The 27,533-nt window shown below is 39.6% G+C and overlaps 1 protein-coding gene across 1 annotated transcript in view; it reads right to left on the bottom strand.

The window, feature by feature from the left end:
* Window positions 1–27,237, bottom strand: part of FGF10 (fibroblast growth factor 10) — a 96,623-nt gene extending 69,386 nt beyond the window's left edge. Inside the window, exon 1 of the mRNA XM_056112159.1 lies at window positions 26,484–27,237. Within this exon, the coding sequence (XP_055968134.1) occupies window positions 26,484–26,877 (394 nt within the window). The 5' untranslated portion in view covers window positions 26,878–27,237. The remainder of the gene's footprint in view (window positions 1–26,483) is intronic.
* Between the last annotated feature and the right edge of the window lie 296 nt (window positions 27,238–27,533).

Below are 27,533 nucleotides of genomic sequence, written 5' to 3'. Positions count from 1 at the left end.
GATATTATGTCCAAACAGTAGAAGTGAATACTACTGAATATTACAAATTTTCCAGTTATGACAATTATTGTTAAATATCACTGTGGGTGTGAGATGTCTAAAATGGCAAATACGATTTGTGGAGAGAGAGTAGAAGTGACCTAGCTGACCTCTGAAAGTGCCTTCCATACCTTCAACCTCTAAGATTTTATACCCCAAGATTAGCTGTCAGCGGGCTTTGGCAGGCCGACTTGTAGGTTCCCAGACATTGCCACATATGGGAGTTCTTCAATCAATCTCTTCCTTTTGGTCTCTTGATATCCCTTTCCTGGTGGTCAAATCACATCTCAAGTAGTTTGTAAAGGGGGGAATAAAGTTTTCCTATCATTATTGTCTTCCTTTCTTCATAAATCCTGATTCTATAATGCTATTTTTAAAAATACATTTGGAAAGAAATTCAAAACCTTTTTTTTGCACCTCCCCCTTCTTGCTCCATAAAATTCCTACTGCACTGAGCCATGACTAACATGTACAGTATGCTTGCAATGAAAATTGTTTCCCCCCCTCAATGTCCTAAGTCCAGATTTTCACTCTTACTATTCTAAGCCTTGATTAAGACATATGTTAAAAGTAAAATTCTGTTTCATCCTAGGAAATTTTCATCCCAGTTTTAGATCCTTCCTTTTGTCACTAAGGTACTCAATGGGAAGATCTAATCACTGCATGTTAGGGTTAGTTTTAGCACAGGGAATCACCCCCAAAAGAATACTATTAATGGAGTAAAGCACACAGTTAGAGGGGAGAACACTAGCTACAAACGAAATTTGTGAAAAGTGTCTAGGTTTTGTGATAGGGGAAATAAGAGCTTTAAAACTTGTGGTTATTCTTGCAAAGTACAAAAATAAATGTAAATATGAGGAAAGTTCAAAATGATGTAGCTTAGGCACAACTGTCCACAATCAGACAATTTCTGGACACATAGAGCTAAAATAGATTATTCCCCACTCCTAATAATCTGACACCATATACAAGATTGACCCTTGTGAAAACTACTTTTCAGTTACTCTATTATTATATTTTTGTCAATCCACTACAAAGTACACTCCCCTGCCTCTGTATCAATTATTTCCTATTTTGTACTATTTATTTTCCCTCCCTCCCCCTAATGGAAACCAATTAGAATAATGAGGGCAAAAGGTTGTACATACATCTGGTACCTCCTTTTAACAACCTGGTTTATCTTTTATGCTCTGTTGGGAACAACGGTGAAAGGTGGGCAAGGGATACGTCCTGTATATATTTTCGATGCAGAAGTAGTTCTACATTTTGTCCATATGTGACATCTGAAATAACTCAGACATGGAAACACTAAGGAAATCATTGTTTCTTATTTCATGTTTAATTGTCAGAGCCAGGAGAGGGGGTGAAGAAAGAAGGCAGGACGTGTATGGGTTGACACTCTCAGAGGGAAGGGGGCTGGAGCCGGCATGGCTTTCATTATATTTAAGTGAATTAGTCTGTTTCCTTTAAACAGGAGAGATTAACAAGCCACCAAGGGCCTGCTGCAGGATTCTGACACTTTTAGTGTCTTGTGACATATGATTTGTGAATATCAATTTGCCTTCAAAAGCAGAAAGCAAAACTACCATTAGCATGAGGTATAGCAAAGACTGATTCTAGGTTGCTATGGTTGAAATTCATTAGGAAAGACATTTATTAAGATGGGGAAATAAATCTTTCATTTGATTCAATATCTGCATCATTTTTAAGTTCTGCTTTGGACTTAAAAATGGCTAAACGAAGATGCAGGAATGGCTTTCTTTTAAAAAAGAGAGTTATGTTAATCCTTAAACTTGGGCATTCTGGGAACACTAAATAAAAGGGAAAGAACAGCAACTCTAAACTTCTCTTAAGAATCTGCTTTCCTGTATTGTCTTCAGGCAGTTTGGCATCAAGACAAATATTTCTCAAACTGCAAGAAAACAGAATAAATATTTTCTCCTCAGTATAATTAGATCAAAGTATCATCTTTGATATTAAATAAGCAAAAATTTAAAACTGAAAGAACTGATATATTAATTCATATTATAAAACTTCAAAGCTTTCCAATTTATCATCCTTTTAAGAAGTTACTAAACTTTTTGTATACAGCACATACTTTGTTTTCTCTATGCAGCTCATATACATTTTGATCTATTTCTCTGCTAGCCATCATAAAATTCAAAATAAACATGATCAGGAACCAGATATTTGCAGTTGAAGGTACAGTACATGGCAAGAAGAGATAGTCATTGTTTTCCATAAAGTCAGATTAAGAAAGTATAGAATACTACGTAAGGAAGCACAAAATACTCTACCAGTTACAAAGTTTAATTTGTGGAAGTGCCCAATGTGCCTCTCCTTCACCAACAGATTCCAAATGAGTTGTGAGGCATAATATGAGAGTGACTAAATGCACTACAGACAATATACCTATGCAGTGTTTTTTGATTCAAATCGTAGACTCAACTCTAACTAACTCTATCTCTAACAACTTCTATGATATTATTCAGTTTCTTAGAGGCTACAAATTTTGCCCATTTGTAAATTGCAATTAAACACACCCTAGACTTTAAAGATTCAGTAAGTATGTGAAATATTTATGACTAACAAAACACTCAGTGCTCATTAGTTATTATTGTTATCCCACCATGAAACAATATTTTTTAAAAATGTGGAAGTAGGTAACAGTAATTAAGACCATTTACCCAGTCTGCATCATTCAGTGCTACTTAATTAATTTCTTATTCATGTTTTTTAAAACTTTTGTCCACTTACTCAATGAATTCTTCTAATCCCAAAATGATAAAAAGCTAATGGTACAAGAAGAGCCATCTGTTGATTAGAATTGAACTTCCTTAACACAATTTTCATGATCAGCACAGAAAAACAAGGATTTTTTTATGGAGTCAACCAAGATGTAAGATTACTACTAAATGCTTCATTTAATGTTAATATAAAATAAAAATAAATGTAATATAACTTTATTAAGTTCAATTTTTTCCTAATATCCAGCTCTGCTGCTCACAAGTAGTCACTCATAAAATGTCACTATTAGTAGTTGAAAACTCTATTGATTCAATTAAAGTGTCAGTAACTGAATAAGAACAAGAGATGATCGGAAGGAATAATATAGTAAGCTTCTTTTTTGGTAAACATTGTCATCAAAAAGGAAAAGTAATAACAACTGATGAACAAAATGTTTTTGGTAAATAAAATCAGTAAAGTTCAATTCCAGGTTTTGAAACAAAAAATTTCAAACCCTATGCAGTGTTTTTTGAATTATGAAAAACCCAACAAAACACCCCTAATTTCCTCTTACACTAATAAACTACAAACAATGTCATTGTTGGATACTGCTATGTTCAACTGATTGATATGACAATTAATCTTATTAAATGGAATTTTAGGCCTTTAGGTCAAATGTATTTGTCTATCTTGTATTTTATTTAATATTATATATTGCATGTTAAATAATATTTGGCATATGTTAATCTATGAAGAACAAGAACACATAAGCAAAAATGATGCATCAGAGGGTATACTATGCTGTCTATTCTTCACTTAAATTTTTAGATTTTAAATTTTCATGATAGATGCGGCAGAAGCCGGGAAAGGTATTCATAATGCCCGCCTGTCCTTTGCCAACTACAAGACCAAGATGACTGCCCTCCCACGTCCTGATGGATCCATCACATCCTCCAGAACAGCAATGGAGAAGATTATCCATGACTTCTACTCAGATCTCTTCGATAGCCATGTCCACTTCCCAACATACCAAATTCCACAGGATGGATATGTTGTTCCCAACATTCTCCCTTCCGAAATCTGACACGCCATTTCGTCGGTAAAGAAACGAACAGCACCCGGCCCAGACAAGGTCAGACCTGAACACCTGAAGAACCTGCCGTCAGTACTCATCAATACACTAGCTCAGCTCTTCACACGCTACCTGTCTGAATGCAAGGTTCCGTCCCAATGGAAAACCAGCAGGACCATACTACTGTTCAAGAAGGGAGACATCCATGACATTGGCAACTATCGCCCGATCTGCCTATTGTCTGTCATCTACAAGTTGTTCACTCGAGTCATCCTAAATAGGATTGGCAGAACACTAGATGAAGGACAACCATGCAAGCAAGCTGGGTTCCGCAAAGGATTCAGCACCATCGACCATATCCACACGATAACCAAGCTCATTGAGGTTTCTCGGGAGTTCAAGATGCCGCTCTGTTTAACGTTCATTGATTTAAAGAAGGTCTTTGATTCTGTTGAGACGGAAGTGGTCATTGAAGCCCTAGCCAATCAGGGCATTCAAGCCCAATACATCAGGACCCTCCGTGAGCTGTATTGCGGATTCACTACCAGGATCTCACCATTCTACAAAGAAGTAATCATTGATGTCAAGAGAGGGGTTCAGCAGGGTGATACGATTTCACCGACAATCTTCAGTGCCACTCTCGAGAACATCATGCAACGACTGGAATGGGAAGGAATGGGAGTGAAGATAGATGGTCGGCAACTACACCACCTCCGCTTAGCTGATGACATTGTTTTAATAACACCAAACATCAGCCAAGCGGCACAAATGCTGGCCGACTTTGACCGTGAGTGTGGAAAGGTCGGACTACAGCTGAATCTTGCAAAGACAATGTTAATGAGAAACAGTCTCGTTCCTGATGCCCCATTCGCTCTCAACGGAACAACCATCTCCGAATGCAACAGCTATGTGTACCTAAGTCGAGAAGTCAACATGACAAATGACCTGGCACCCGAGCTGCGCAGAAGGAAGAGAGCGGCTTGGAACGCCTTCAAGAACGTCGAAGAAATACCTAAGAGGACGAAGAACCTCTGGCTCCGGGCACATCTCTTTGATTCCACTGTTCTTCCTGCATTAACATATGCCTCAGAGACCTGGGCCCTACGCAAAGAGGATGAGAACGCTATTCGGGTCTCCCAAAGAGGAATTGAAAGAGCAATGCTTGGAATATCATGTTTCACTCAAATGAGAGAAAGAATCCGGAGTTCCGACATCCGTCGACAATCAAGAATCAGGGACGCTGTCTCATTTGCCAAGGTGTCAAAAATCAGAAGGGCTGGTCACGTAATGAGATTTAAAGACGACCGCTGGACTAGAGCTGTTACCAACTGGATTCCATGGGATGTCAAAAGACCGCGTGGCCGCCCACCTACCAGATGGTCAGAATTCTTCATCAAGATCATGAACGATCGGTTTGAGGCTCTTCATGTTCCCAGAGTGAACAGATGCCATTGGGCAACACTAGCACACGACAGGGACAAATGGAGGCATTACTGGCGCCCACTAGAGCAAATCGACGACTAACGGGAAGTTAAGTGATTAAGTGAAATTTTCATGCACTTTGACAAAAGGTATTCATGATTAACACAGGTTGCGAATTTAATCCAAGGCATCTGTTCTAAGGATAAAGAAGTGTCAGGGCCAGAGAGATAGAATAGGAGTTAAGGTATATGCTTTGTGTGTAGCTGATCCTCATTTGTTCCCTGGCACCACATTTGGTCCCTTAAGCACTGCCTTAAGTGAACCCCACGCAGAGCCAGGAGTAAGCCCTGAGCACTTTGTGGCCCAAAACACAAAAAGAAAAAGAAAGAAAAAAAAGAGAAAGAAATGTCACTGACCAAGAGGAAGCTGACTGTTTTCACACTCATGGAATACTCAGGTGGACAGAGTCATAGCCTTTCACAGCCATTTGACAGAGGGGTTCCCATTCAAGAACTAAAAATCCGTTTCCACAACAAAATAAAGCAATCCCCAAAGAGAAATCCCTTTCAGAAACATAAGACATTAAGAAATGGCTCGATTGATCACTGTGTGATTGTAACCCAAACATGAAGGCTTGTAACTATCTCACACGATTCAATAAAATTAAGGAAAAAAAAAAAGAAAAAGAAATGGCTTGATTGAGCACAGGGCCAGGAGTAAATAAACCCTGAGCACCACTGGGTGTGTCCCAAAACCAAAACAAACAAACAAAAAAAGAACAGGCTTTTATCTGAGAGACCCTTCTTAAGGAAGAACCAGATTTCTTTTTTTCAGGTCTCCAGTCCGTGAAAACTATGCACCAAACTCAAGTGAACCCTTTGAAGACTAGGTTCCTGCCAACATTTGGGATTAGAGGTGTTTATGCATGAATTCCTATGGCTTAATGTTTAAAAATAAATAAATAAATCGGACAGGGAGGAGTTCTGAATCTCCAGAAGTTTGTTTATACAATTGTTATGTGTTGAGCATCCCCAGCTCAGGCTCATAAACAGCAGTGGCAGAGCACTCTGACATGGCGAAGAAACACACATCATCAGCTGAGTGTTGCACTTCTCACCCTCACCCACGTCGAGTGTGTATGCAGCTCACACACTCAGCATCATGACCGAACTTCAGATTTATCAGAACATCTCCCACCAAGGAATACTGAAGCTTTAGCATATGGTTTAACTTACTTTAAAAATTATTTCCTCTTTAAGGAACACGCTGGCAACCTTCTCCTTTCCCAGAATATGAGCAAAAATGGAAAACTCCGCAGTCATGATATATGTGCATAAGATTTATTCTGCCAACATTTCAGATATCCCAAACTCAAAACACCTTTGACTTTCATTCCAACACTTCCACACTTCATTTAGTGTCACCCTAAACTTTACTGTTTCTTAGAGGTTTGCTGTCATTAAGAATCACTGAGGGTGTTTATTAAGTGCAGATACCACTGTGTGTATATCTGCTCTTTCCCCCAACCTCCCCCATATAGCACGTCCAGAACAGGACTTCAATAAATTGTATTTTTAGAAAATTATAGCTTCTTCTGATTATGTGGCCCTATGCACAGCTTTGAGAAATACTTAGTATTAGCTCTTTTAAATCTGGTCTACTGTTTTGATCCAAATCTCTGTTCTACGTATTTGAGTCTTGTCTCAATTAAGAGAAAAGAAGTGTAAGCTTTAAAACTAAGACGCAAAGCTGTCTCTGTGGTCATTCTAATGCTAAGAAAGTTTCGGAAGCTTCCAATACATTTAGATGAATCTACACTATTTAATAGACATCTGTAGCACTGTAGCACTGTCTTCCCATTGTTCATCAATTTGCTCAAGCGGGCACCAGTAGCATCTTCATTGTGAGATTTGTTGTTATTGTTTTTAGCATATCGAATATGCCACGGGGAGCTTGCCAGGCTTTGCAGGGCGGGCGGAATACTCTGGGTAACTTGGGCTCTCAGAGAGAGGCGGAGGAACTGAACCCAGGTCAGCCACGTGCACGGCAAACGCCCTGCGCGCTATTCTATAACTCTGACCTTACTAGACATCATTGTTGAAAAATGAAAATTTCCGAATGCCTCCATGACTGGGAGGATTCTCCCCTCTGCATGCCCACAGAGCACTGGCAATCAATCCTGCATAAGCTCTGTGACTTCTTTTTCTGGCACTTGAGCCTTATTTCTAACCGTACCTATTTCTTTCAAAGTAGCATCCCCTTTGCCACTCTTCTTAAATTACTATAGCCCAGCATTCGGTTAACAATGAAGTGCTAGATAAAAAGGCTTGAACACTCCAAATAGGGAAGATGTCACTGTTAATGTCAACTTGGAAAAAATGCCATTATCCTAAAACACAGTCCTGATCCAAGCAGGAGTGGAGATCTCAAGCCTTGCTGTCCTCATCGCCAAGACCCAGAGCTTATAAAACCCAGCTCCTGGAAGAGAATGGCGCAGTCTCCTGTCCCTGCGCCTGTCTGTCCTCACCGGGGCCCCTTGGAGGGGGACGGGTTGGGTTTCCCCCTCCCACCCCGAGCAGAACCCTGGCAGTCAAAGACCTCTGGAACCAGCCACAGCCATGCTTAAGACAACTCTCCACATGCTAGGACGAGTCTCACGCATGAAGGAACTGGCAGAGGAACCCAGGCAAGCGGGACCCAGGGCTGAGATCTCCAAACCTGCTTGGATCGGGACTGGGCCACCTCCACCCATATCCTTCATCTTCCAGTAGGTAGGCGTTACACCCACCAACTGCCCCCGGCGCTGTGTTATCCCATCAACAACCAAGACTCGGAGACTATAAAACCCAGCTTCCAGAAGCGCATGTCAGCATTCGCGGCCGCATGCCCTCTCATTATCTAGTTCTTGCTCTTGGAAAACCCAGCAGGCTACGGAGAGTATCCTGCCCACACAGCAGAGTCTGGCAAACTCCCTGTGGCTTATTCAATATGCCAAAAACAGTAACAAGACTCACAATGGAGACATTACTGGGCCCGCTGGAGCAAATCGATGAACAACGGAAGGACAGTGCTACAGTGTAGTGCTATCCTAAGACAGGGCAACAAAACATTTATCTACTGCCTATAACCTCGAAACCAATATTCCTATGAGAAAAACTAATTTTCTGTGAGGAAATGCCCACTTCAGAATCATACCTTTTTTTTCTTTTTGGGTCACACTCAGCGATGCACAGGGGTTACTCCTGGCTCTGCACTCAGGAATTACTCCTGGCGATGCTCTGGGGACTGTATGGGATGCTGGGAATCGAATCCAGGTCCATCGAGTGCAAGGCAAATGCCCTATCTGCTGTACTACTGCTCCAGCCCCAGAATCATACTTTTAATGGGCCTTTAAAATTCAAGTGATACAATCACGGTAATGAATTTTCCAGAGTTATGCTGCTATGGAAACATTCTGTGACACAATAGCCTTAATCATAGGATGTAACATGAATGCTCTCTACAGTGAAAGAGATTCATGATATGGATAGTAAGCTCAAGATACTTAAGCATGAAAAACACTTCAGAAATCAGCATTTGCTTTTAGTTACACTATTCATTACTCAAAGCTCCTTTCACCCTTAACAATAATAGGGCTTTTTTTTTAGGGTTCCCGTGGATTAAGTAATAATCTTAAAACTACCTGGTTCTTGGACCAGAGAGGAGGGAAATAACAAACACCCTGTAACCCAGAATGAATTTATAACCCAATAGAAAAACAAACCACCTTTTAAAAGGGCTCCACATAGAACAATCAAAGCCTTTGCTCTCAGAGTACATAGCAGCCAATGTACTTATGTGAAAATAATATAGATTTCTATTTTTAAAATTATATACTCTAACAAAGTTTAACTGTCATTCAGGTCTGAAGTTGCACTATAAGTCTAATACTTTGCTACAAGTTATTTTTATATAAATTTTAGCAATCATCAAAGGTCAGATGGAAAAAAATAAACTTGAAGGCTTAGTCACACAATGAGGTAGAGAAACTAAAGGCACATCTATTTAAGTCCATACTTCATGATTCCTACCATATGACACTGCTTTGATTTTATTCAATTACCCTGTATGTGAGCCACACGGAGTTTCACGGGTTAATATATAAATCGCTGATGGCTCCATAGCAAATTACAATTGCTGGTTAAAACAACAGAAATTAATTTTCATAAGCTTTGCGTGCCAGAAGTCCCATACCAATTTCATTCAACTGTAATCAAGATATTGTCAGGACCACAGTTACATGAACCATCCTGCCTATTCCATCTTCCATTCCTTGACTCATGCTCCTTCCCATTTTCTAAGTACCCAGGATAGCATCTTCACATGTCTTTGCATCTGTCAATTCACCATCAATTCACCTTCTGCTTTCTGTCTGTGTTTAATCTCCCTCTTTATAATGAAGACATGTGTGATGGCATTTAGAGGACACCTAGATAACAGCTTTTAATCTCATGATTATCAATGTAATAGTATCTGCACTACTTTACTATAAGGTTAACATTCAGTAGTTCTAGAGATTAGGATCTGATGTCCTTGGCTGATCATAATCAGGCATAATACATCCACCTCCTAAACTCCCAAATTCATATCCACCCATGTTCCAACTCCATCTATCTCAACCATCTCTGGATTACAGTAAAAAAAAAAAAATCCAAGTCCAAAATCTAATTTAATTATTATCAATTCAAAAAATCTCAAATTCAGGGGCTGGAGCTATAGTACAAGCAGGTAGGGCGTTTGCCTTGCATGCGGCCAACCCGGGTTCGATCCCCAGAATTTCATATTGTCCCCTGAGCACCTCCAGGAGTAATTCCTGAGTGCAGAGCCAGAGGTAAACCCTGTGCATCGCCAGGTATGACTCAAAAAGAAAAAAAAATTCTCAAATTCATCATCTAAATAACATTCATCAGATATGAGTGAACCTCTGGGTCTGACTCATTTGGTAGCAAATCCTTCCCCCTCCTCTTCTCTCTGCCTTCTTCTCTCCCTCTCTCTTCAAAATATGTGATAGCGGCTGAAGTGACAGTACAACAGGTTGGGCATTTACTTTGCATGTGGCCAACCCAGGTTCGATCCCCAGCATCCCATATGGTCCCCTGAGCACCTCCAGAAGTAATTCCTGAGTGCAGTCAAGAATAAGTCCCTGAGCATTGCCAGATGTAATCCAAAAGGGGGAAAAAAAAGTTACATTCCAAACTCACAGTGTGTGACAGACACAGTACAACAGTTATAGAAATTCTCATTCCAAAAATAGAGAAGTGTGTGTGTGGCGGGGTGGGGGAGTTGGAGTGGGAGGAGGAAGAGTCATTGGTCTAAACCAATTTTAAAATCTAGGCAGGTAGATTTAAAAGACTTAGGATAAGCATCTGTACTTTGAGGGGGCCGCCTCTATATATTGAGGTCTCTGCCTTTGAATCTGTGGCTCAGACCTTTGAGCGCAAGTTTCTGCCTTCACAATGATCCTTTCCTTCTTGAAAGCACATATTTTTGCAGACAACTGGTTACTGCCTTCAGAATTGTGGGCACCTGACAAATTAGCTTCAATATTTTCTCTCTTTTTCTTGCAGTCCAATATAGATTTTCAAAAATTTTGTAGGTCTCCTGTTATGTCATTGGACTTCATGTCATGATACAATCAGGTCTCAGATATTTCTTGGACAGTATTATTCCTTTATTATTATTTTCCCTAGTTTTAGGGGGAGGTGGAAGGATAAATGGGGGAACGAGGGGAGAGCCATAACAAGCAGTGCTCAGAGCTATTCCTGGCTTTGTGTTCAGGAGTAATCCCTAGAGGCATATGGGGAGTCATTTGACATGCCAGGATAGACATGGAGTTGACCATATGTGAGGCATTTTACCCCCTTATACTATCTTCAGCCTATTTTTAGTGTTCATTGAGATGGATGAGGGAGCCCATCTATCACATGCCTAATGTAGTGGTTCAACTGCACTCCTGACAATTTCCTCAGAGTACACTGTCCCAACAGTAATTTTCCTCTGTAGGATCTTTTTCAGTCTAGACAGCACAGTTTCCTAAACCAAGCGCTGGTTCACCATTGCTCAGCTGTTTGCTCTCACATTTTACTATATTTTACATCTTTTCCTAGGCAGCGAAAGAAAACAAGGTTGTACCTTCAACTGAGAAATGATGATTTTCCTGAAAAGTCTCTCCAGCTAAATTTCCAAATTCATCACTTACAAGTTCTGCTTCCCACACAACTCGGGGGCCTGGAAAATGGCTCACAGGGCTGGAACATATGCCTAACATTCACAAGGCTCTGAGTTTGATCCCCAGCAACACACAGTCCCCTCAAGCACCATCAGGTATAGTCGTGGTAGTTCCCAACAATGCTTTGCAACACCATATTGCCCAGTTTAAGCACTGAACTGTCACATTCATGGTGTCAGCTAAATATCCACTGGATCCCTCAACAACAAACTGCTGAGAATGATGCCCCACGCCTGTTTCCAGCTCAAGGTCTGCCTTCATACAACAAAGATCACCTTTCCTTCCGGAAGTGCTTTTATGCGTCCATTTCTACCAGCACATTAAAAAAGATACATGCGCTGTCTAAGATGACAGCTTTCTTCTGACTTCTTGCTATTTCTCGCTCTCATGAGCCTGACCAGAGCACTCCAAATATCAGTATTTCATAAGTGAATTAATGCAATTGGCGCTTTTGCTTTCACATATTTGTCCAATTCAGCCTCACAAGTCTTTCACACTCTGTCTAGACTATTTCAAAACTACTTCCACATTTTAAAGTATTTGTTATAGTAGCACCCTACACTGAGGTTTCAAAATCTGTACTAGTTCCTGTGGCTGCTATAACAAATTACCATGAAATTTGTCTTAAAACAATAGAAGTTTAACCCTTGCTTTCTTAAAAGCCCAAAATCCATCTCAGTTTCACTGGACAGAACCAGGCTGCCACCAGAGGCTCAAAGGAAGAATCTCCTTTTCTGCTCTTCTGGCTTACACATTTGCATTCCTGGGCTCCTCTGGCCTCTTTCCTCTGTCTCCAAAGTCCACTCTCTGTTCCATTATCATGTCACCTTCTACCTTCCTTGTGTATCTATCTCACTCTCATAATAAAAATTATGGCATTTAGAGCCTGCCAGGATAATGCAGGATAAAATCACCTGAACATCTTTAACTTAATTACATATGCAAAAATGTTATCATGAGAAGTAACATTCTCAGGGGATTAGGGTCTGGTATCTCTAGGTGGCTATTATTCAGCATACTATAGTTATTATCTACTGATCTAGGTATGCTCTGGGAATCTGGTCATTAATCTAGGAAACAAGTATACTGAACACAAATATGTCCCTAACAACTTAGTTTTATACATTCATCTCATAGACAAAGTCTCTGAGGCCCGATATGACCTGACTCAGATCACACATCTGTTTTGACAGCCTAAAACTATGAGCCTGCTCTTAACTCCACCCATGGAAGCACATTTTTCTTCTTAAATAATTTACAAAATATTGCGTATTTCTTGTCACCAAATTACCCCAGAATCCGAATACAACCCTGAAACCATAAATAACCACCTCACAACCAGCATCAATTTTAAAAGGGAGAAAAGCCATCATTTATCTACACTGAACAGAGTCAACAGAACCTTAGGCGAATTGGATAAATCTGGGAAACAATTCATTTGAAGGATTACACAATATTTCCATTCAGAAATTGTGTATGGATTTAAGTGCCTGACATGCAGTCAGTAATGATGGCCATAGCTCCTTTTATTTCTTTATTCAGTTTTGAGGCTGCACCTACCCGTTTGAGGACTCACCCCTGGGACCTTATGGTGTACCAAGATCCAATGCGGGTGAGCCATGTGTGAGTCAAACAAGCACCTGACCCAGGAACTATGTCTTCGGCCGCCTTAACTCATGCTCTCAGTTCTCATAAGCATCGAACTCAGAAACTGACACTTTTCAATGTAATGGATGGATTTATTATGCTTTTTCACCTTTCTGGGACGGTTCTCCCAAGTACTGGTCTTGGGGTTCAGAGACCACTCCTGCTATTATCTGGGGACCTTGGGGCAAACTCAATGGTACTGAGGGCTGACAGGTTGCTACAGTTCCAACTCGGGTCCCTGCACAAAGTAATGCTCCCACCCTTGGCCACTAAGTTGGCCCCTGGCCCCAGTGGATAGAATTTTCAAAGATAATTTAGATCCACTACTCCCTTCTTTCAGGTATATAATATATTAGTCACATTACCCAAGCTGTCTATCTTAACCAATAGAATGAAAGACCTGCAGTGAAAAAGAGCAATCTGCCTACTATAGAGAGAGACAGACACTGTGGTAAGGGTTCAGAGGCAAAGGTCTGTAAGATACACCTACAAGCTTTCAGTGCACAGGGAAAACTATGAGAGAAATTGTTGAGCGTGAGATTGCAACAAAATACTGCCTAGACAGTGCTTGGGAGCTTGGGAGCATGGATTTTGTGAGATAAAACAGGGATCAGAGCTGACATTTAACCGAAACCTGCAGAGGAGCGTGTGGGATGAGAGCAGATCTCATGATGGGTGCAAAGGCTGCACCGAAAGAGAGAGAGAATGTTAGGGAAATAAAATGGACTCACTGTGTCCAGTAGAGGAGTATAGGAGGAAATAAGATGGGACAAGGGATGGGGAAGGCAGGCAGGGGGCTCAGTAGGGAACAGAGCCTGGAATGACATTCCACGGAATGTAAACCTTATTGTGGTGACACTGAGAAGAAATGAAAGCTGCTATGGAGAATCAGCTTATTTAGATGTGTGACTCACACAGAGGAGACTAGCTAAAACTACAGTGATTTTGTGATAGGATACTGTGAGAAAAAAATAAGGTTTCATAAATAATAAATCAGAATAGCATGTTTGGAGCATTAATACAGCAGGCAGGGTGCTTTTCTTACATGTGGCTGACCCAGGTTTGATCTCCAGTACCCCACATGGTGTCCCAAACCCTGACAGGAAAGGAGTGATTCCTGAGCACAGAGAGTAAACCCTGAGCATTACTGGATGTGAACCCTCCGGCCACCCAAAAATCAATCAATCAGAAAAAGAAGTACACATTGAGGCTGTCCCAAGGTTACTAAAGTAGAAGATCCCTCTAGTCCAGAACAGACTAGGTTTGAATCCAGACTCAACTACATATTAGTTGAGTTAACTACATGTTAACTACAGATAATTTCAATGTTTTACTGACCAGGAGACCCGATAATCTTACTTTTAAACATGCCAAAAGGCTATAGTGAATTATTTTACTAATTCACAGTGCTTTTTCCCCCCTGAAAATGAATTGATAAAAACATTAAAATGTTCTTATAAATTATAAAAGAAAGTCAGTGTGCTATCAGTTTTCTTTCTCTTTTTCTTTAGGAAAGATGTTTCCTAAATCTTTCAGAAAATGAAATTCTTTAAAAACAACAGTGTTTTATTAAAGCAGCACCTCTATTTTTGAGTTATTGAAAGGAGCCAAGCCCTGTATTGACAATTTTGCTTTTTGAGTTTTATTTGAAAATTTATATATTTATCCTTCTGACCATGATGAAGCAGATATTATTATCCTCACCTAATAGTTGCAAAGATCAAGTAATAGAAAATAACTTGTTCTAGGCCCTACAGAACCCAGATAAAATAGCATGAAGTCAGGGGGCTGGAGAGATAGCACAGCAGGTAGGGCACTTGCCTTGCACACAGCCGACCCGGGTTCGATTCCCAGCATCCCATATGGTCCCCCAAGCACTGCCAGGAGTAATTCCTGAGTGCAGAGCCAGAAGTAACCCCTGAGCATCGCTGGGTGGGAACCAAAAAGAAAAAAAAGCATGAAGTCTGTCTCCAAGGGGCACCAGCTTTAGGGGGCATGATTGCATATGTTGTCGATATCCTGTTCCCAGTTTGTTTTAAAAATATTTAAGTATACCTTTTGCAGGACAAAGAGCTGTACTTTGTTTCTTTTCCTAATCACCTAAACTAAGTAAATCTGGTACAATTTAGAATAGAAATGACAAGAAAAATACACAACTGAAGTAGGACATACTGATGCCTGTATAGTTCCCTCTGGGAACCCACCAAGAAATTACATACCCTTTTCCAGTGAATGGTACATTATTGAGATGGTAGCTGTAAGTACTATTTTATAATTTTAATCAATGACAATTTAGCAAATCAAGAATTTTAAAGATGACATCATCTGGCATAGACCAGAGGAACCACGTTTTGTGCCCCTAAAATTCTGGTTTTTCTTCATCAAGTGACCACTGTAAGGTATTTGTTCTGTCCATTATACTACAGCATATACCTTCTCCCCAAGGGTTTTTTCTCTATATCTTCCCTTTCTTAATTCTTTATTTTACTTTAATTCAAAATCAATCTATTTTAAGCTAGCTTGAATGCTAGTGTTCTATCTAAACCTGTGTTCTATCACCAGCATCAAATATGGTCCCCAAGCATACCCAGGAGCAATACTGAGCTCTGCCAGGAGTAGACCTCCCCACCACCCACCTGCTGCAAAAAAAAAAAAAATCAGTCAATAGAAGACTTTTTTAAAATACAAACCGTATGTCTTAGTGACAATTTAAGATACAATGATATATACTCTTACATGAGAGTATGTATCACTGTATCACTGTCCTCCCGTTGTTCATCGATTTGCTCGAGCGGGCCCACTAATGTCTCCATCATGAGACGTGTTGTTACTGTGTTTGGCATATTGAATATGTCACGGGTAGCTTGCCAGGCTTTGCCGTGTATATTCTAGTGTTTTATAAACCACCCACCAGTTTGTAAACTTTGATAAACTTTAAGAGGTCTTTCTATCTTTTCTAAACGTCACTTTTGAGTTCTGCGCCTACATGCTTCTGTACCTTCTTTTAAGGTACTCTTACTCTTCATTTTTAATCTAAGTCCATTTCTAATAGGTACCTCTTATTACAAGTGTGGGTCACCCTGGAGTATTCATCTCTCCCTCAATCATAAGTTGCTCTTTACTTATATTCTGTCCTGCTTCTTTAGCATTCATACAAACTACCTAATATAATTATCTTCAAACTCTCTGTGCTGATTCCTGCTTTCTATCTTTATGTACAGAAAACCCTGGGAGGATCTGGACCAGAAAAGTTACAATCAAGGAATGAGAAACAGGACCACAGAATTCACCAAAAACTGAGCATCTGTGATAATCCTGGCTCAAAACTATATCATACAGATCATTGGTGGAGGGATGGGTTTCAGATCATTGTATGACTGAAACTCAAACATGAAAACTTTTTAACTGTAGCTCACAGTGATTCAATTAAAAACAAACAAAAAAACTATCATAGCTTGGAGTGTTTGTTCTGAAATATTTAAAAATTGAGTCAGTTTCCTTTTGTTTGCCATTCATACAACCTTTCAACCTCTATGGTTACCATTTAGTCCCCCTTTCTTATTTCTTTTATTTTTTCCTATATATTTGCCTTCTAATCTTCCTTTCCAATTCTTTATGTGCTTCCAAGTTATCTTTGTCAATTCCGCTCTCATAAAGAACCAGATTTTTGCTTTCCTTAAAACTTGAGAATGAGAATCCAGAGTGATATTACAGTGAATAGGACACTTGCCTAGCATGTGGTCAACACAGGTTCAATACCCAGCATCACGTATGATCCCTGAGCACTAGCAGGAGTTGATTCCTGAGTGCAAAGCCAGGAGTAGCTCAATGAGCATTGCCAGATGTGGTTCCAAAACAAAAAACAAAAACAAACAAAACCTTTAGAATTATATGAATACTACAATTTCGAATCTTAAATACTTTCAGATGTTCCAGTATTTCCTCCTTCTGAAAAGAATGCCAAGGAATTTCTCATTTTTGCCTCTTTTTTCAATTCCAGTATTTTAAATTTCAGTGTCATTTTTAACGAGTCAGACTCCTTGCTGCAGGTCTCTCATCTCTCAAGGAAACTTTTCTTTACGGAATTTCCATTTGATGAGGACTGATCGATCACCAGACATCATTAAGATGTTACTTGCTTTAACTATGACTTCTCCAAAATCTTCACTAAATGTTTCACGTGAGCTGCTTCAATATTCTCTTCTTTCCACTTCATCAAGGGGATTTCTGGCTTGGAGATTTAGAATATCCCCGAGTCACTTTTGCTATACCTTACTTGCTGCATGGCAGAATTCATACGACCAAATAGTGGGATTATGGTTGATGCCAATGAAGAGTTGGTCTTGATGGATACAATGAGAGTAGTGGAGGATTGTGGGCACTTCAGCGGTGTTAGGGTATTTGCTGTTCTGATAGCAATTTGCCCGTGCCATACACTATTATCTGGCATTTGGGACCCTCAAATGCATCAATTTTTATGACTTCAAAGCTCACTTTCATAGTCACTTTTAATCAAAACCTACACATTAAATACCTCCATCATCCTGTTGCTTATAGCACAAACTTGTACTTAAGACATCCTTGCATTGATGCCATAGCTGTGATCGCTTTTGTGGGATTCTTCTTTAGATCACAGGTTCTCATTTCAGTTAATTTAGCAACCAGAAATAAATGCCAGACCTTGGCTTATATTTCCCTCACACCTTTCTTGTCATGTCAGCCCTTTTGCAGTGTTCCTCATTAGCTTTATCCCTTTCCTGGGAGTTCAAAACCCTTGTCTTCAACACTCCTTCTCCTTTCACAATATCAATCTAAATGCTCTATGCCTCTTCTGCTTTTCCTCTCACTGCCAACATTCTATGTTGATATTTACCATCTCCCGTGCTTCAGTGTTAAAGAATTTTGGTAATTTTGCTGATCAGTTCAGCAATACCATCGTCTGGATAGTATTCATAGCCCTCTTTGAAAAAATATTTGTAGAATATCTCTCTTTTAAGAGATGCTATCAAAAATACCTACAAATCGGTGTACCACATAGGCAATTACTGCTATTAATAACACGATACATAAAAATCACTTTAGATCACAAATAGCATGGAAATTAGTATCATTTGTTGCAATTTTCTTCGTTACAGGATATTAATTTTAATTTTAATAACTCTATCAACAAACCAGTTAATTAAGCAATCGCAACCAAAAAGATAGAGGCCAGGAAAATAAAACAGTGGGTAAGGTTCTTGCTATGTATACAGTCTACTAGGGTTCTATCACCACATTTGGTCCTGCAAGCACCACCAAAAATGATCCCTGAACACAGATCCAGGACTTATCTCTGAGCACTGGCGAGAGATGCTCAAACACCCAAAACAAACAAAAAATAGCAACAAAGCAGTTATTTTATACTTTAGATATATATATATATATGTGTTTGTGTATGACTTTAAACTGGTTGTAAAAAGCTTGTGTACTTTTTAATTATAGTACAAATCAATTTAACATATGTAAATAGCCAAAATACTCATAAATACAAAATTTCACATTATACCCAGTATTAATGATACAAAAGTTTCACTCACTCTTTAAAACTAAACTTGGCAGTGATATATAAAGATGTCTTATAATCTATGTAAACTTACGGAAATCAGAAATATTCAAGACCTCCAAATTCGTATTCAGTTTCTTTGAAATAAATGAGGACTAATGTATGAGAAAAATAATTCTCTGGAATCCTAAATCAGAGCAACTTTATTATTCTTTTTTGGTGGGAGGGGATGTTTGTTTGAGATTTTTTGGGCCACACCTCACAGTACTTAGTGCTTACTTCTGGCTCTGAACTCAAAGAGCATTCCTCCAGGCAGTGCTTAGAGGACCAAAAGGAGTGGCCAGGGATTGAAACCAGGTTAGCCACATGCAAGGCAAGTGACTAACCTACTGTACTAGGTCACTGACCTCCTTGACTTTCTTATTCTTACAGAAGTCCAAACAAAGCAAAAGTAAGGAATACGACAAAGAAGCTATAAGTACTGCAAATGTCAAAGCAAATTCAAAAATAAATGAACCTGCAGGAAGAGTTAGTAGAAATCTAATATTTAGCTTGGAGGAAAAAAATGCAGAATGATGACACAGTGACCAGAAAGTCAGTATGCATTCTCAGAAGGGTGGTTTTGTCACTTTATTGAAAGCAGTACTAGAAGTCACTGGCTTGAGTGCTGGGATAGGGAGAAAATACTGGAATCTAGAAAGAAGAGGCTCCTCCTGAAGGATGCTGAATTTATAGTGCTGAAAATTTTTTGCACAGAATGTCAACTATTTATTTAGAATTGTATACATATAAAAGGTCTAGGCAGTGGGCTTTAAATATGAGTGCAAAACAATGATAATGGATGATTTTTCTGGATTTACTGGTATGCAAAGGATAGAGAAAAGGGAGGAAATAAAAAAGGAAAGGGAAGTAAAAAATTACTAAGTGGTAAATAAGATGACAAAGCCACAGATTCATAACACCTCAGAAGAGAGCTGTAACAGATGGTTGATTTTTCAATCAATGTATGACTTTCTCAAGACAGATCTACTAGAAGGAATTACATTCTATGTATATGTTCAGCTAGCCTCAAGCAAGGGAAATGTCTGAAAAGAGCTTAAATATAGACTAACATACATGTTTATCTGCAAAGCAGGCCAACATGACATCCTTGCAAGAAAACAATGATTACAGAAAAATGACTTCTAAAAGTTCTTAATTTTTTCTTAATTTTTCAGATTACTATAGTTAATTTTTAAGATTACTGTTGTTATTTAGAATTAAACTGCTGTTAGACCACACTAATAATTAAGTTATTGTGGTAGCGAAATTATTAGGTTATTGGGTTTAGTTGCTATTTACTTGAGGATTGGGACAGATCAATGTGGTCAATATTTTACCTCTTCTATTACAGTAAATTAAACAATTCATTAATCTTTCAATGTCATCATTTATTGTAGGAAGCATGCCAAACATTTGAAAATTCCTCATTAATGATAACACACACACTGACAGATTAGATATAGGTAAAGGTGGACAGATTTAAGTTGAAGAATTATTAGGTGAACTATAAAATGAGGCAATGCTTTACTGCCAGCACTATGAATCTATCAAATGGTAATTGGATGCACGTGTTAGCAGCAGTAAAAAGTCATTGTCCAGTTGTCCACCTTACATGGGAATCTACTCTGAGTGTCTTCTTAGATTTATTGTTCCAATTAGAACACAATGTTCAAAGAAAGAACACAACTGACCTGATTAAAAGCAAGGGAACCTTTAAGGCCATTATTTTGCGTGTGACCTGGTTCCCTTTTAGATATCTTGAAACTTCCAATTTTTCTAAAATATGTACCATTGAATGCTTCATTTAAATGGAGTCTATAAAGTATCAACATTTTATACTAATCGATGTATTATTAGCATGTCAATGATGGCTTCTCAAGATGCAGATATCTTTTTATTCTTAAGTGCAATTCTGGGTCATTATGTGTTATGTTGATTGGCACAGGTAAACAGGTACTGAAAAGAATGCCAATTATTAAAAGTACATATTTTCAATCTACAAAATCAAGTGACATCCAATACTAGCTAAATGGGAAATGCAATAATTTAAATAACCTTAAGTCATTGCAGTATATCATGATAAATGAAGATACTTTTTACACAATTGATGTGAGACAAAATAAAGTTCACTGCTTTTTGAGACCAATGAAATATAAACATGAACCTTACTGGAAAATTGGGAGAAGAAAATTTTAATTTCTAATATTTTTACTTACATTATGCTACCATCAACGATTAATACTGACAAATGCTGGAACAGTACACTAAAAATGTCATCTGAATTACTTTCCATTGCAAAGTTCACAGAATTAATGTTAAAATAGATTAAAATCACTTTGAACTAATACACATGTATTATTCTTTCTTCTAAAACATAATAAAGAAATATCATTTGTACTGCCATTATGAACAAGCATACCGACATTTAAGGCTTAAGAGAGATGTAGATATTCATAGGCAGCTCATAAATGTGAGGAACATTAGCTCCATTTCAAATGAGCTGTCAACTTTTTTCCAATGCTTTAGCATTAGTAGAAAGTCAGATGTTTAGATAATAAATGGGGTATGCCTCTGAACATTAAGGTAATTGTATAGGAATTTAAAGTGCTCATTCATGTTCTACTATAAGTTCATTAAACTCTAAAGAAATGAACTAGAATAAGACATTTTAGCTCTAAACTGGATAAAAATGTCAAAGAAAATATACATATAATGGGGTTCCCTGCAATCTAGAAAACATGTTCTTGCTTCAAATCCTGTGTTTAAAATCATTTTGAAAATATCTATTTTTAAAGAACAGTCCATGAGTTAAATATTCCTAAAATGCCCAAGACCTAGAAATTGATGTTTCTAAATTTTCACATTTCTGTATTGGCATGTGATTTCTGCTAACAGTTTTCTTAGGTTTCTTCTACTACATGGTTGTAAATCAGGTTTATGAAAAGGAAACTCTGTAATTGTGTATTTTTAATGGATTTATGATAAAACCATCAAAGTGGAGGGTCCATATGGTAGGAATGCAGTAATGGTAACAGGACAGTGTCATGTAAACATTAAATACAGTGCCTTCCACCTTCATAAATCCTCCATGCACATGATTAAATGCTGCTGGTTATAAATTATGCAGCCAAACTCCAGAAACAACCACAATTTAAATAAGACACCAGTGGAAGTCATAAATTGCATATAAAATTTCTTACCAGAAAAAAATTTGCATAGTTATCAAGAGATAATATTTACGTTATTTTTCTTACCAATTGTATTCTCACCTTATTTATGTCCCTACAACAAGATCTAGTTCTGATTAAAAAGTAATAATTCAAACTTTTAATACTAGACAATGTCTTTTTTTATGTGATGAGGTATCTTTTCATTTTCAGGCTCCTTTTTAAGCTCTATATTCGTGTGTATGTATATGTATATGTGTATGCACATATGTAGATATACACACATATATACGTACATACATATACACATATCAAAACTTCATGTCTCTAAATTTTGAATATTTTAGAGTCATATATCAGAAGTCTCTAAACCAGCCCAATTTCAATCAGATTATTTTATTACACATGGGAACAATTAAACATTTGGCCCTCAGCTGTAAACAATTACTATATACAATAACATTCATGAATTAATCTAAATAGCTATGTGTTTCTAATGCCCTCTGTTAAAATAAGTAAGATTGATGTATGTGTGTTTTGTATATGCCCACAAGTAATTATATTCCCAAACATAGCATCAAAAAAAGGATATGTTACTTAGAAGATGCACCAACATTATGTAACATTATGTTACCACCTGCAATACCTTTAACAGGTTTCATATCTGTTCCCCTTTTATTTTACTACCAGCCAAATTTCACACTGAAGAACTGTTTAGTGTTCATAATTAAGATTTGATATTTGTTTTTCAGATGTTTGGAGTATCTCATTCTAATATACTGGTATTAACATTACCAGTAGCAGAGAGGTAGACAAAATAAAAACTGAGTGATAAACCAAATAAACTGGGGTTGAATCCTGACTTAGCAAATTCTAGTCAAATGACCTTCGGCAGTCTCTCTCTTTACAGACTCAGGTTTTACTATGAAAAATGTCGACAGCAATATATAAGTCATAGGACAATCATGAGTTTAGAAATAGAATCCATACTACATACTCAATGCATGCTGACTTTTAGTAAGACTTAAAAACACTGTCTTTCATTTAAGAATATCCATCCTTGGCTATCTCAAGTTTAGAGATATATTGTCTTTTCATTCGACTCCCCTTTTCTTCGAGTGACAACCTTGGTAGAAGTCCACAGCTGTTTCACTTATGTCCAGAAATAAGTCCACCAGTCCCAGTCACAAGAGCATCTAACAGCTGTATCCAGCCTTTCCAGGAGGCCAAAACCGAGTGGTTATGTTTCAAGGGCAAAGCTCTAGATGTAAAGAATGATAAAACAAAACCTAAACGAGGCTGTGCATATCTAGTGACAGATACACCACAGCTATTCTAAATTATTCAAGCTTTTCAGACTTCTAACAGAAGAACATAATTCATCTCTACTAGCTCTGCTCTGCACACATAAAATGGCAAGAGAAGCAAGCAAGGGAAAAAAAAAATCACTGGCCCTAAAAAGGAAATTAGAGCATCATGCATATTGGAAAAAGTTTCTTTAGCACATATAACTTTTTTAGAATCATTCAATTTCTGGAAACCAGCATTGGAGCTAAAAAGTTAAAATGATTTTTTGCAATGCTTATGAGTGATTTTATTATTTCCTTTTTGTTAGCATTTTGTTGGCAAAAAGCCAATAAAACAGTTGTTTACCTAGGAAATCACAAACATGTAACCTCTTAGATAAGCTTTACTGTATTTTAACAGCAATCCTAGGGTCAAAAGTAAAAAGAAAATTAAGCTTCAAATAAGCAAACCTCAAAAGAACAGCTTTGTGTATTAAAAATAATTAATAACTTGTTTAGGAAAATGTTACTGAAATGTGGTTTTTGGACAAGGAACTGACACTCTTCAGAGGTTAGGTACCCTAACATTTAACAGGCTACCATTTGGTGGGCTGGCTGGCTGGTTACCCTGTAGGCATGGCAAAAGTTTGTTCACATGTAATTATGCAACATTTAGACAATATCTTAATGATACCATGGAGTTCAACTGAATCAGTACAGCTGGAAACTGTAGCAGTGTTCTGATTACCCTGCCACATGTGAAATTAAGGCTTTTTCAACCTCTACTTTTCACTTGCTATGTTTTGATACAGATGTTCTTGGAAAGCCCAAATTATTTATGGTTTGACATTTTTTAACGGAGAAGACCCACCCACTTCATTTTCAACCAGTGATTAAGATTGCATTGCTATAAAGATACCACAATTTTATCAAACACTATTAGTATGCTTTATCAAATAGTAGTGATATTAGTATATTTTGGACAGTTAGGTTGGAAAACTTTCACACTTATTTCTGCAATAAAAATTATATACTTTTCTCATTGCCAAAAACTCAAACTGAGAAACTGTGACTTAATGTATCCTTAAAATTGTTTTACTAGTTAATCACAGTCATTTCAATAGTACAAATAAATTAGTACAGATTAGCCCTTGCATCACATCATAAAGACACTTGAAATATAGTGATAATAGAATTGACTGTAAAAAAAAAAAGTCTGTTTAAGAATAACACTCTAAAAAATTCTATTTGATTATCTGCAAAAAAAAAAAAAAACCAGAATTTTGGTCTCCAGGAACTTGCTTTTAAACTTTTAGCTCACTCTTCAATAAGTGTATTACTACTTCCTCATCATCCTGTCTAGACACATCACAACTGTTTTATTCTAAATATACAATATCTAATAAATTAATTTCTTAATCCATACCATACTATCTGCAACATTTATACAGGGGCTAATAAATGCGGGTGACAAATGACTGTTGCGTGGTGGGGGAGTGGTCATTATCATATAAGGCATCACTTCCACCACGTTCTATTCTTCAGGATAAAAAAAATAAGAGTAATGGGCTACTTACTACTTCTAGAATTAAAGATAAATAAGCCACTTTAAAATATGTTATTACTTGCAACATACTGCTAATTTTAGTGAATGAAAGAAGCATCAGAGGTAGATGAGAAGTCAATGTTAAGTGCATGAGCCCCCTAAGGGGAAAACAAGTTTAATTTTTGTTAATCTGTTGAAAAAGAAAAGATTTTAAGTTCTGGTTAACTGCCATTCCCATTAGTACCAAGTATTTTCTGAGCCAGGGATTTAAGTTAGTGGGCAGTATATGCCTGGAATTCCCAAGCAACTGATACAAAAAGTTCCCTTAAAAGGTGACTTGTAAATACCAACGAGATCAAGCTAAATGGTCATTTTTTAATGTTAAAACGTCATTGTCTACTGTCTTCAATGTGCCATTACATAGCCTCCGGATCCTTTCAAACAGCGGTCAATAGAGGATGAATACATCTCCCCACTTGAAAGTAACTAGGAAAGGAAGCCAACAGAGTAATCTGGCTTTGCTGGACAGATTCAAGAGACTCAATATCCCACCCCTTCTCCGTGGGGTTCTCCCTCCCCCTACCCAGCCCACATGTCAGAGCAGGGGGTTGGGGGGTGGTCGGGAGGGGTGAAAGGGAAGAGCTAAAGTCAGAACGAAACAGAGGAAGGAAAAAGGGGGGAACCGAGGGATCCGGGCTATAATTTGCATTGAGGCGAAAACCTCATCCGTTGTGATCGGCCCCTGGTCCTGGAAACAGACTTACGACTTTTACTTTGAAAATAAAAGAATGACAATGAAATGTGTGTGAGGTCTGTACGAATGCAGTCCCAGATGTTTACAATGCTGTAGTAGTATAGCTCTGCAATATGAGAGGTTTCAGAAGAAACGAGTACAACAGGACACCACAAAGCAGCGCAGATGCTATTGACAACGCAGACTTGAGCATCATGTTACCAACTGAGAAGGCAGGCAGAAGACAAACAGTTGCGGTGGGTGCCTGCAAAAGCGAACTTCATAGACTGCAATCTCTCAAAGCACATCAGGGAACCCCTCCACCCTACCCCCCCCCCAATCAAAGCCAGAAAAAGAGGTGCTCGCTCCTATCTTCGAGAGGTGGTGGAGTAAAGGGATAGCGCGGGTGAGGAGGCTGGGGGGTGGGAGGAGAAACGTCTGCAATGGAGTCCCCCTCCCCTTAAATAAAGTTCCCATAAAAACCCTCTAATTGACAGCGGATAATTATTTTCAGCTTGAGGAGCCGGTCCCCAAACTCTTAATAAGACCGCCAGCGCAAAGAAACAGAATGTGTTTACTTGAGTCACGTCCAGGAGGGAGGGGAGGGAGACCTTGGAGGTGGGGAAGAGCGACGCAGACAGACGGGGGCACCGATGCTCTCTGCAGCAACTCGCGGGCGCCCTGCGCGGTCTGGCGGGTGACAAGCTGGCAAGAAGGAGCGGACCAGGGTGGCAAGGGTAGGGTGTGTGTATGGGGGGCAAAAAGAGGGAGGGGGCGTGGAGGCACCGAGGGGAGGGGGTGCCGCAGCCACAGAGCATACGCCGAGAGGAACCGAGGTGGGGGGAGTATCTAGTGTGAAAGTCTCCCACTTAATAATTTTACAGGGGTTGGGGACGTAAATATTTAGCTGGCCACATCTGGAAGAGATTTCCCCCCCGTGTGGGGTGGGGGCTGGATAATTGGAAGGAGGGGAGCGCGCATCAGTTACTTACTGTACGGGCAGTTTTCCTTCTTGGTCCCGCCGACCCTCCCGTTCTTCTCAATCTTGAGAAAGTACTTGGTGAAGGAGAAGAGTTTTCTCCAGCGCACATCTCCTTGGAGGTGGTTGTAGCTCCGCACATGCCTCCCCGCGCTGGAAGGAGAGGAGAAGGAGGAGGATGCCGAGGAGGAGGAGGAGGAGGAAGAGGAGGAGGAGGAGGAGGAGGAGGCAGCGGAGGAGGAGGAGGAGGAGGAAGAGTTGGTGGCCTCTAGTGACACCATGTCCCGACCAAGGGGCTGGCAGGTGACAGGGACCGAAGACACCAGGAAGAGCAGCAGGAAGCAACAGCAGCAGCCGGGCAGGTGGGGAAAGGCTGAGGCACAATGTGTCAGTATCCATTTCCACATTGTACTGAAACTCTCGGCACTGGAAATTGTCTCATCAGAAGGAACATACTGGAAGGGTAAGAGCTGGGGCGAGGCGGCAAGAAGACGACAGCTGGAGGTGGCGGCCGCTGCTTAGCTCCGTGTGCGCGCGAATCTGGCCCCCAGTGAATGCACCAACATCCATAACTCCTCGGACGCGCCGGCGGCCTCTCCCGGCTCCGCGCTCCGCTCGGCCAGTCTCCGGACCGGGGGCGGGGGACACTGGACGTGGGTGGCCGCAGCAGCAGGAGCCGGCGGTTGGAAGTGGCGGTGGTGGCGGCGGCGGTCCCCCCAGCGACGTCCACTCCCCCCTGCCAGGAGTTTACTTTGTTCTCTTCTTGACTCCTTTCTTCACCATGTTAGATGCAGCAGAACAACAACAACAATAAAAAGCCAAAAATAATCAGAGGTCTGAGTGCAGCAGATGACAGCCCGGTGAGCAAGCCCAGAGGGGCTGGGCGCGAGGCCGGGGAGCGGCGCTGCGCCCTCCGCGCTCGGCACCTCCGGGTCCCCTTCCGTGCAGAGCCGCGCAGCCGGCGAGCCGGTCCCGAGCGCGCGTCCCTCGCGGTTGTCAGGGCCGGAGGCAGCTGCCGGGTCGCCGCTGTTGCCTTCCCCGCTGGCTTTCTCTTTTTGGCGGT

The sequence above is a fragment of the Sorex fumeus genome, unplaced genomic scaffold (assembly GCF_029834395.1).
Source record: "Sorex fumeus unplaced genomic scaffold, SorFum_2.1 ptg000015l, whole genome shotgun sequence".
NCBI classification, from domain to species: Eukaryota; Metazoa; Chordata; class Mammalia; order Eulipotyphla; family Soricidae; genus Sorex; species Sorex fumeus.
The sequence above is the reverse complement of the archived record's forward strand: the minus strand, read 5'-3'. Positions and strand labels throughout refer to the sequence as shown.